Raw genomic sequence first — 12135 nt, 5'->3', positions numbered from 1 at the left:
TTTTTTTCCAATCCTTTCTCTTCCTATTCTTTTGGTTTAAAAGAAATAATTTAATTTATTAATATTGTGTGATGTGATTGACATGTTATCTTACTCTCAAATGTGATAAGAGATTCAATAAATAAGTTCATGCATATGAGAAAAAACAGTTGAAAAAAAATCACTCCTTAAATGAGGAGTATTAGACATACTTTTTTAAATTAGTGATTTAGACATAATTAGTGACCCATGAGAACAATTGTGTTTAAGATCGATCTCCAAATTTGTTTTCTCTCTTTGCTAGGGTTCTCCCTCTAAGGTTTCCTCGCTTATGAGCCAGCTTTGTTTTACCCATTTTTGATCGTGTGTGTTTTTTTTCTGCATTTTGCTTCTATGGCGTCACCTCTCGGTTAAGGAAATCTAGCAGAGATGGCCAATTCTGGGTTAAGTCAGCCTATTACCACATCACCGAAAGCAGGATTGATAATAGCTACCTCAATGAGCAAGGCAATTGGAACTTCATCTGGGCTCTAAACATCCCGCAACGCATCAAAGTTTTTCTCAGGAAGTTCAATGCACCATGATTTTCCTGCTTTGTGCATGACTCCAACCCAAAGATCCATTGGCATACTTTTTTCGAGTGCCCCATGCAATAAAAGTCTGGACAGAAACGAGTGTTTGGTCTAAAATCCCGCAATCTGTCATAGAAGCAACATCACCAAAGGACTGCATTTTTTCTTACTTGGAAAACCTGGAAGTCCAAGACCAAATCTTCTTTGCTTCAACTTTGTGGTGCTTTGGGAGGACATTGACAAACCCGTTGTTATCTCCATTAAGGCCACTTGAGACTGTGCCCTTCTTGAAGCAGTAACATATATATATGGGTCTCGAACAAGAACTTGATAAATGTCTTGTTCCAAACAAACTGGACATCAGTACTCTGAGTTTGGTTACATTTTGTCGCTCATGTCTTGGCAAGGCTGTTTAGATTTCATACTATTCCTCATTTTTTTAAGCATATTCTAAATTGTCTTAATGTCATTATCTTGAATGAAATTATATAAGCCTTTTGCAGTAAATAGAAAAAAAAAATCTCCAAATTCAGATTTAGCCCAAAATATAACACTAATTAATCGCAAGGTATTGCTCGGTCGGCAACATTCGAATATCGTGTAGGTGAACATCTGTAATGTAAGGCTCAAATCCCATAAATAATCAATTAGGTGAAATTTCCTTTGACCCATGAAATTAAATAAAACATGGTTGCTTCAGCAAGACACCATCCCATTTCTATTATTACGTTAATGCATCCATTGCAAAATTTGAGTGAGAGAGAGATTGAAGACTATTTTTCAAAGATCTTAGTAATGTGTAGTGGCACATTGCAGGCCGTTTGACCATCATGTCCAATAATTAATTTCATGACATAATGAAACATCTTTGTTTAACCGAACTTAGGATTAGGTGCCCCACCATGCAACAATTAGATTTCAGAAGGGCCAATGAATTGGAATTTCGCATGATGGCACTGTTTGACTGTTGAGACCTTTTTATCCCTTCTGAGAAGAAAGTGGGGGAACGGTTACAAGTATCATGGCACAGTTATTTTGAGCGGATCCGCATATTTAATAAACAATTGAGTTTTTTAAGTATGTTATCAAGTTTGATTTCTGGTCATGTAAATAAAAAAAAATTATTAAAAAAGATAAAACTTAATTTGTAATTTATAGGTTTTAAAAGAAATTAATCTCCTCTTGTCGATCAAAAATATTCCTGGTGCAAAAAATAAATAAAAATGACAGTCATTCTTGCAGGTGCTCTGTCTATTGATTGTTTCAGAAGTACTAGTATATGGGAATTGGTCCCAACTTTAATTTTCTAAGATGAGGGAAAGAGAACACTATTCTGATGCCAAACACTAAACAGCCAAAACTATTGTGCGGGTAGATATTCTGAATGATGTGTGTTCTCCTCCTTTTTTTGACTTGGTTCTCATTCTTATATCATAAATTGATCACCACAAAATTGGAATGATTTTAATGGAAGAAAAATCGTAATGGTAATTCAAATGGGACATTGGGCATGACAAGAATTAATGATAAAAAAAGTGTGTCACGGGAAGTATGTAATTGCATTCCAGAAAGTGCCATCCAACAAACCCAGGGTTGGTATATTGCACAGACACGAGTGTGAAACACAAGTTACCTGACAGATTGACAGGCCTCACGAGACGGTATATAAGACCAACTTGTTTCAACTTTTTTACAAAAAATAACTTTAAAATAAACATTAAATATTTTTTTTAAGTAGATAAAATTTGTTTCTTGAAATAAATAAAAATTATTTTTAAAAATAAAAACAGTTTAGACAAAGACTAATTTGTTTAAAATTATTTGTTAAAATAAATACTTATTTTAATAAGTAAATTTTATCTGTTTTTTTTTAAATACTTATTTTATTAAAATAAATATTTATTCCAACAAATAAATTTGAATATATTGGCTCAGTGAGTTTTCAACATAAGAGTAATAGCCACAAAATTGAAACTGGGAAAAGAACAAAGAGAATCATTCAAGTCTCAAGAGGACACAGTCTTTTGGTGCAGTGACAAATTAAAGGCTCGGAACCATAATCCTTTAGTATATGTTCTTCATTGATTGGCCCGAAAATATGTAGTAACATGAAAGAACATTAAGATTATGACAATAGTAATGGATCTTTAAAAGATAAATAAAATGATAATGATAATGTACAGATAAATAGAAATGCATAATGTCTTCAATGTACATAAATATTTTCCTTTAAAGTGTAATTTGTGCCACCAATATCTATAACTTGAGTTAGTTGAGTATAGCTTGAGTTACCGGTGAACTTCCTTCTCAATACATATAAAGACTCTTATCGTGGTTTGTACTCTTAAAAATCAAGGCATGATAACAATAATGTTTTTTTTTTCTTACAGAGGCATGATAACAATAATATTCATAGAATGATAATGTAAATTTTATTTTTTATATGCTACAAATAAAGATCAATAAATTTATCTACCCTAAAGTGTTTCTGTTACCGTAAATGGTTTCTGGAGAAGAAAAAAAAAAGGCTTCAACTCTAAAAGCATAAACAAAGGGATTTGCTTTATGACATTATGTCTTGCTGCCTCCCACCTCCTTTGTAATAGAGAGCACTTAGATACCATCGACCAATTACTCCTAACAAGAGCAATAAAGGATTTATGGTTTTTTGTTGGACTTTATGGATGTGAAGATTAGGAATGACACCAAGGTCTTTGATCTGCCTTTATCAACAAGTCTTGCCAGCCTAGCCTACCCATGTGCATGAAAGTACCAAGTCATCCAAGGTAGTTGTCAACAATTAAGTGTTCAATTGTATCATCAACATGTCATGTGGGTTTTTGTTTTTTGCCATCCACCTCAGCACATAAAATATATATGGTTTGTTCATCACACCCTTGGGGACCTAAAAATTATGAATCCTAATGTTGCTGTTTTTGCCTACATCGATTCTTTTTCTGCATTTTGATTTCGCTCCAAAATTGTGTTGCCGGAGAGACATCCAATTCTGAAGAGTGAAACGAAACCATAAGGGGTATGATTTAGAATCTCTTGCAAAAGTGTGGGGAAAAAGCAACATCATTTTTTACTATAGTGACACTGTGGACATTTCAAAATCAAATCATGTATGTCATAATCCCGGACAAACTTTTAGCTTTATCACATTTTGGCTAAGTAATCATCGTTGGGTACCTCATCATGATATGTCTGAGGTCAAAGCTCAATGGCCCCAATGAGAATTTTAACATAAAAGGTCGTGGAAAAAAAAAAAAAGAGGGTCACGGGATGAAAGAACAAACCTAATAGCTGTTTGTCTCCGTGTGGATTGCCCGGCCTTTTTTTTTTCTTGTATTTTAAGGTTAACGGTATGAAATCCCAAATGTTATCATTCAATTACAAAACACTATATACAGTTAAGTTTGTTGATTATGATAATATCAAAGATAAGTTCTATATGCATTAAAAGTCATCCTAATGATGTTTTTATTGGCTAAAATTAAATTATGGCCAATCTTCTTATTTTATCCATGAGAACTTAGGAAGGGCTAAACCCTTAATTAAGAACTAGAAACCAAGAAACGAGAGAACAAAACACCAACACTGTACTTTCTCTAGACTACATTGAGCTTCCCATTCTCCCCCGGATTGGAGGAGTAATCAAATAATGAAGATGACGAGCATGATATATGGTAAGAAAATAGCAACACCATTTCCTTCGCGATGGACAAGAGTATTCCTTACCTTCCTTGCACGGGATCTAAAATTGTATCCTCTTCATCAACGATCCACATGGAATGTGATGTTTTAATTTAGTTTTTATTTTAAAATTTTTGTTGTTGTTCATTTAGTTACTAATCTGTGTACTCTTAGTTTAAATTAAATTGGAACTGATTTGACATTTGATGATTGCCTAATTAAACATATTCGATCATCACATTCATTGAATATTGAAATATTCTCATCATTCCTAACCCAATTTGAACAAAACAAACCTTTGAGGAGAAGAAAAGACTATGGAGAGTGGGAGAGTAAAAACAGAAAAGTCCATTTCATATAAATTAATTGGAAAATGATAGATGGACACCTAACATGTAAATGACAATTAGAGGGGGAGAGAAATTGTAAATATGATAGACAAGATAATACCATTGATAGAGTGTTTGATATATATGATTATTCATATTTCATATACTAAGCCACTCAAGTTATTTGGACTTGCAGTGGGGGCTTGGACTGGAAGACATTATCACAGGAAAGTCCTAGGCAACTCCAAGCCCATCCAATACAAAACGGACAAGCGCAATGCTACAATACATTTTAGATTGAAATTAATTTGGTTCTCTGCCCCTCCCTCAAAATGGTCTCTTGTTTGGTTGAAAGATTCAGTGAGTGGTGGAATACAGTATATTGGGGTAAAAGTATTTGCAAGCTTGATTTCAAATTATTTTGATTTTGTAAAATAAATTTTAATGAAAAAATAAGTTTGAAGTGCTTTTAGCATATTAATCATTTTTAGATAGTTTAAATTATAACCATTTCTGAAATAAAAATTACTTAAATGGTATAAATTTTATATTTATCAAAAGTTGGATATGAAAAAAATTGAAATCGTCATTTTGTTGGTATTCAAATTCATTTGTAATTATTTAAAATAAAACGATTTGTCAGTTATTAAAACTTCAGGTAACTTGAATAAACAAGGTCTAATCTAGTCAAGGATTTCTCCAAAGGCAGGCATGACATTGGAGAACCGCAACTACCATAGCTCTCGAAAATTCAAAAATACTGTTCGACTCATGATTTGTTCCATAAAGCACCGGGGTTTTTTTAGAAGTAAAATGAGAAGCAGAGGAAGTACTTCAGGGAATGATTGAAGATGATCTAAACAGTGAACAAATATTAAAACCAGGTAAATACTCTAGTTACACTCAAATTTATACCAACGATTGGTTGTCTAAATGCTAGGCAGATGTAAGTTTCTTTGGGATCAAGTTTAGACTACACCAAAGGTCCAAAGTCACCTCTTGGGCAAATTTTGCTTACCGTGAATGTTCATAAAATATATTTTGAGATTGGGCTGTGGCCATTGATGCCTATCAAGTGTTTCCAGGATAGATTTAGTAGCTGAAGTATTGAGCTTTTAGTAAATCTATAAGACTAGTAAGATAGATACAATGAAAAAATAGGAATCGACAATGAGAATATAGTACTGTGTTGCTATTGTTAATCTTCGTACTGCTATTGCAAATCTCAATTTTTTATATAAAAAAAAAGTAAAGAAATTTGAAGAAAAAATTATTCAAACCGGTTTTCAGTAAAGATTCTTGATCAGTTTTGGTCAATTGTGCATCAGTTTGACCGGTTCAGAAATCCTCCAATTTTTTAGAGTATCTTGACTGGTCACCAGACCAATTCCCAATTGAACAGGTCAAATCGGCCGATCTAGCTCAGTTTTAACAACAATGGCTAATCTTCATCCCGTGTTCTCCATGAATTACCATATCAGCACAACACAAAAGAAACACCAGCAGCCAAAAGGTGCGAGCAAAACATGGAATTGTTTTATCCCATCTCAAATGTCAACTAATGATATTGATATAGTAGAAAATAAAGTAAAGCATAAGTTAGATTTAATTCGAATATTCTTCTGAAAAATACTACTTACACGAAGAAATAAGTAAGATGAATTAAAACTTTTGCCACAAGTTAAAATCAAGAATAAGAGCCATCGCTTTATCTCAACCTTGAAGAGGAAATGATTTCCCAAGTCATATCTATTCCCACCCTCAAGCCTTGACCCATCAGAGTTTTGGGGTCCACGAGAGACCAGACTGTAATCAAAGCATGAACCTTAACAGAAACTGGTTCAGATACAAATGAAGGAATGAATTTTATTCAGAACACTCCAAGACTTTCCATGGATCCAAGTCTCTCCCAATTCCTTTACAAATTCCCACCAAATGAATGACTACTCTCGCAACCCCTCTTCCTGTTCATATACATCATCGGCCAGTTGACTCACTAAGTAACCCACTATTTGATTCACTGTCCCCTAACTAACTAACTAACAGAACTATCAAACAGCCTCTTAAGTTGCACTGATAGACACACGGCCTCTTATATATACACGTAACCATATTTGAGCTTCTCCCGTGGTGCTTGATGAGGATGAGTCAGAAACCTGAACCCCATTTTCTCCAAAACAAAAAGGAAACTCCCTCACAGCAACACCACCAGCAAGAAATTGTCCAAACTCCTTTCTTATAATATATATCTATGATTTGGCTAAAAAAGAAAGAAAGAAAGAGCTTTCCTGCTAATTAAAGTTGAATAAGACTACTACATCAATAAGAGGAACTCCTCCCTCGGCTGATTCGTAGTGAACATGATGAATAATCTATGAGATTAGCTCCAAAAGAGTTGAGTTTTAACATGGCTTCTAGTTGTATTTCTTCAGAATAGGATAAGCATAAGAGGGGTGTGGGGGACAGAGAGAAAGAGTTAGATTTGGTTGATGTGTGAATTGTGTGGGGAGACTAAGTGGAGTAATAACCAAAAGGATGAGTGATTAAAAAACTGCAGGGAACATAAAAGCTAAGGGTCAGCCAGGAAAGGTTGCTTTAAGCACATGGGGCACTTTTCAAGCAAATGGCAACTAGCTTTCGGTATGTTTTGTTGCAAAGGCTGGCATCTATATTAGGACTAGATGACGTGGCCCAGTAAGGAGATACAATTATCCAAGAGAAAATTAAAGAAAGGGATTTCAAATATCTATATTAACCCTTTGTTAATGTTGATACGGATGTTAAATAATTGTTATGCAAATTTGAATAAATAAAAATGTAGAGATATTATATACCAAAAGTATCATGTACCAGTTGTGACTTTTTTTGCTTGAAAAGATCTTTAACAGTTATACAGTCAATTTTGACTTTTTTTCTCCCTACTCTGTGCTCTATCTCTGCATTTTCTCTCTACTTTCTCTATATTCCGCCCCACTCTCCCTTTTATCTTCTTATTCTTTTGTTTTAAAAGAAAGAATTTAATTTATTAATATTTTTCTATGCAGCTAATCTGCCATTGTTAATCTACACTAATCCCAGTACAACTAGACAACACCCATGCTGCTGCTGATCCATATAGTTTTAATAACTTTGTCTTTTGATTAGCTTTTATTGAGAATCTAATATGATTCTTCACATGGGTATCTTACTGAGATTACCAAACAAGGGATTGTAATGCTTACATGTAGCTTTCAATCATATTACCAAACAATCTTACTGAGGAAATGGTAGGAGTCAACTAGGCGCACTGAGAAATCTTTCCCTTCTCTAGGACCAGAGGAAAGACAACATTCAGTACAATATACATCTGTTCTGATGCTTGAGTTACAATGAGAAGTCAGAGACCTACTAATGACAGAAAAGACACCATTCACTACGAATTAATGATTCAGTTTTTGCTGTATGTGATCCTCTATGTGTCCAATAAGCATATCAGAAAAATTACATCACCAATCCTGGATATAACATCAACAACACCAGACAAAAAAAACAGTGTTCAGATCCTGAACACAAAAGACTATATAGCATAATTACACCATACAGCAGAGCATAAAAGCAACACCAGCTGCCAAAAAGTGCAAGCAAACTTGAAATCATGTAATCCCACCAAAAAGGCCTCAGCCGATAACCAATCAAAACAACCAGGCGCACATTAAACTAACAAATTGAAGAAGTTAACTTCAACATGCAGCTAGTCCCTCCAACAAATAATCAAAGTTATGAGGAGCAATCAAAACCCATTGGCAGCATAGAAACTTGTTTCTATGATAAAACTCACATGCTTTTGCAAGTAGCTGCAAATCATAAACCTACCAATTGGCCATTCCATTCCATAGCATTACACAAGAAACAGATATTTGTTGTATTAACCAATCAGTTTAAGCAGTTAAATTAGACATGCTATTAAACTAGTAGGCAGTTTGGTTAACTTGTAATATAAGATATAATCTGCTGCTGTTAGCTAACAGTGTAAAGCATATGCCCCACCAACTCACCAAGTTAAAGAAAACAAAGTTCACTAATCTCTCTATTTTCTCAGTCTTAGTATGCCATCTATATCTATTCTCCATGTCTATAAATCCCATAGAAAAGTTCAAATATAGCCAGCAAAAGAAAAGAAAAAGCACAGAACAGGAGCAAAACATACATCAAAATTAAGGATCATGCATCAGCACCATCAGAGGCTTTTGCAGCAAAAGGATCATGAGTTGGGCCAACATCCTGGCCAATGTGCCGCTGCACGAGGCGCTGCAAATCAGCCATAACCTTGTGCTCCCTTTTAGCCTTCTCTTCATAGTTAAACATAGCCAAAGCGCGCTTATCCTCAGCACTATAAACCTGGTTTTCTTTCCTAATACGAATGGCATTCATCCTCTGATGCCTACTACCACTCATCACATAACCAAGGCTCTCAAACTTCTGAATCTCCTCCGCAGAAAGACCCACTTCTCCTCTTCGCGGAATACGCTTCCCTTGTTGAACATACTGTGCAATGGCATCACCTTCACCGGGCCTAAGCGCTCCACCATAGCTGATATGTCCCTCGGCTCTAGGCAACGGCATTGGCCCAACCGCGGGTTCGTTATCCAATGCGGGTTTCTTCTGAGACTCAAACAATTCCTTCAACTTTATAGCCTCCGCGTTAATCTCCGTCTTCATCACCTCATCAACGGTTGTTTTACTCTTAGCATCACCAGAACCAGAACCATTCTCCTCCTCCAAATCAGAACCCTCGCCTTCTGTTTCAGGGCTTCTATTTGTTCTCTTTCTGCTCCTTCTGATACGCTTGGATCGAGACTTTGAGGAAGAAGATCGTTTCTTCTTCTTTCTGCCACTGCTATCAGAGTCATCGCTCTCGCTGTCTTCTCTCTCATCTGAATCGCTATATCTTCTCTTCTTCCTGCTCCTGTTACTTCTTTTTCTTCTATTCCTCCTACTCTTTCTTCGTCTACGTTCCTCTTCTTCTGATTCAGATTCAGATTCAGATTCAGACTCTGATTCCGATTCCGATTCACTCTCGCTATACGATCTTCTCGAAGAACCAGCAGAGCTCTTCCTTTTCTTCTTTCTCGAACGCGAACCGTCTGATTCACTACTGACAGATTTCTCAGATTCAGAATCGGAATCAGATTCTGATTCCGATTTTGCTTTTGCTTTTGCTTTAATCTCCTTATCGATCTTCCCAGCGCCGTCGTCTCGATCAGAAATTTCATCGGGTTTGCTATAATCTTCCGGATCTTCGTTATCGCGCCTCGGAGGACTGGGCGTGACGTTCCAGATGCAGTGCTTCAGCGATTTCCTCATTTTCTGCCTCTTGAGCCTTCGGAATTCCTCGTAGTTCAAACCCTTCAACTCCTCGTCTGACTCGGAATCGGAACGCTGCCAATCCCCGCGGTCGCGATCCAGATACGCGCCGTTTCGGCGGCCGAATTTCTTAGGCAGAGTGTTGTCGTTGTGAGTTCCGTTGGTGTGCCTAGGGCTTCTGTGCTCGGGCGATTCCGAACAGCGGCGGTGGCGCTCCGTGTGGCGGTCGTATGAGTCGTAGCTAGGGCTGCGGCGACGGCGATAGTCGTCGGAGATATCGGAGTCAGGGGTCCGGCGGCCGTTATGTCGGTGGCGTTCGTGAGGGATTTCGATGGTAGAGGATGGTCTTCCCATCGCGGAAAGATGAATGTAACAATATGGGACGTTACTGGCTTTAGATAATAACATTTGCTTGAATACAACTATAGTTTCCTATTTTGTCTACTATTTAATTTTAATCTCTAAATTTCAAAAATAGATATATTTATGGTCTATTTGTTTAAATTGATAAAAAAAATACTTTTTAAAATAATATGCAATTTTTTACTTTCATGGTGTGTTTATTTTAAAAAAAATATTGCTTAAAAAATAATTTTCTATTTTTAAAAAAAGCAAATGTTTCTTTAAACAGTTACCTTTTTACCGGTAAAAGTCACTTCTTTAAAAAAAAAATAACTTTTTACAAATTTAAAAAAATAAGTCCTTATTCTCTTTTTTTAAAAATATGTAATTTTAGTCTAACCATCAATTTTATCTGTATTTATTTTTTATTTTAGTTAATTAAATTATTTATTTATAAAATCTTAAATAAATATGGTGAGTCTAGGATTTAATTTAACCAATATAAAAAATAAAACATATGCAAAATTAAAAATTAGACAAAAAATTATTAATTTTTAGAAACTAAACATTAAATGTCTTTCGATAAAATGGAAAATAACCTTACGAATTGGATCAAATAAGATGACCAAAATTTTATCTTAACCTAATAAAAACGAAATTAACAATTACCAAAAAGTATAATTCACTATCACTTTGATCTTGTCATTAAAAAAAATCATTAAAGTTAAGGTTTGTGCCTACATAACACACTATTCGCCTATGTTACATTTGACGATGCACACTGAATGACAATGTCTATGTCTACATTGTCAAAGACAATTTCTCATGACGACCATTTTCTTTCTCCCTCATTTTCTTCCCTTTTTCTTCTACCTTTCCCGCTTCACAATTCCTTTTCCTCTTTCTTTCTAATTTATGATTTGTAGGTGATTGATGTGTGGTTGCTACATTGTTGGGATTTGTTGATCTAGTGCGAGGGGTGGTTTCATGGTCCTGGGCGATGATGTTCACACCCATAACCACTTTGGTGGTGCCCTTGCGCTCTTACCAATGAAACCAATCCCCTACAGTGCAATCCACATAGCATATCCAACGTTCTTCAAGTGGTAAGAGAGAGGGTTGGAATGATGACCTGGAGGTTGAATTCATCTTGTCTATGCTTGTGCCAACTATCAAGCGAAGGCCACTTGCTAGGGGCGGTTAGGGAAGGGGAGAAAAATGTAACGCTCTTTGTTTCAATAACAACCCATAATAAAAATTTACTTTAAAGCATCCACAACATAAGAATTTAGAAATGGTTCAAAATACGTAAAGTATTATAATAAATGAGTCCCCACATAAATAAATAATTTTATCCTCAAATATGAGCATCTATAAAGGTTAACTAATAGTTAACTAAGTCTTTAATTGTCTCATGTCTCAAATATTCTAAAAGCAACACTTTTAATGAGATAATAATCTTGGTGGATAAAATAAGTTCTAAAAGAGTTTACAAATAATATTGTTCTCAGTCGGTGCGATAATAAAAAAAATCCAACCATGGCATCTGTAAAAATTAAATTAAAAATAATATATACATACTTATAAACAACTACAAATTATTCACACAACAAATTAACACTCCAGTAAATAAACATCAACACTTTACTCCATTCAATCCTTGAACAAATAAACAAATATCATAACACAACTCAATGATTCCCAAATAAAGTCAACGAGGATCTCATATTCTTCAAAAGGTTTATGAGCTCATATTTATGTAATGACGTCCTATTGTCTTCTCCATTATAGATGGAGATATCCATAAACTCTTTCTCATTCTAGATGGAGGTATTTATTATCGCATCTTCACCCCAAATAAAGGTATTTCATAT

General features: G+C 35.1%; 1 protein-coding gene across 1 annotated transcript; it reads right to left on the bottom strand.

The window, feature by feature from the left end:
• Positions 1–7800: 7800 nt before the first annotated feature.
• LOC100792985 (NKAP-like protein) lies at positions 7801–10341 on the bottom strand. The gene is made up of 2 exons (XM_003518870.5): positions 8763–10341; positions 7801–8070 (listed from the first exon to the last, which is right to left on the bottom strand). The coding sequence occupies exon 1, from the start codon at positions 10325–10327 to the stop codon at positions 8777–8779; it is 1551 nt and encodes a 516-aa protein (XP_003518918.2). The 5' UTR covers positions 10328–10341; the 3' UTR covers positions 7801–8070; positions 8763–8776.
• Positions 10342–12135: the final 1794 nt, after the last annotated feature.

The sequence above is a fragment of the Glycine max genome, chromosome 2 (assembly GCF_000004515.6).
Source record: "Glycine max cultivar Williams 82 chromosome 2, Glycine_max_v4.0, whole genome shotgun sequence".
Taxonomy (NCBI): domain Eukaryota; kingdom Viridiplantae; phylum Streptophyta; class Magnoliopsida; order Fabales; family Fabaceae; genus Glycine; species Glycine max.
This window is presented reverse-complemented; position numbering and strand designations above follow the sequence as displayed.

Excerpts from the sequence above, each read along its gene's own strand:
- LOC100792985 (XM_003518870.5), bottom strand. The coding sequence starts at position 10,327 with ATGTTATTATCTAAAGCCAGTAACGTCCCATATTGTTACATTCATCTT.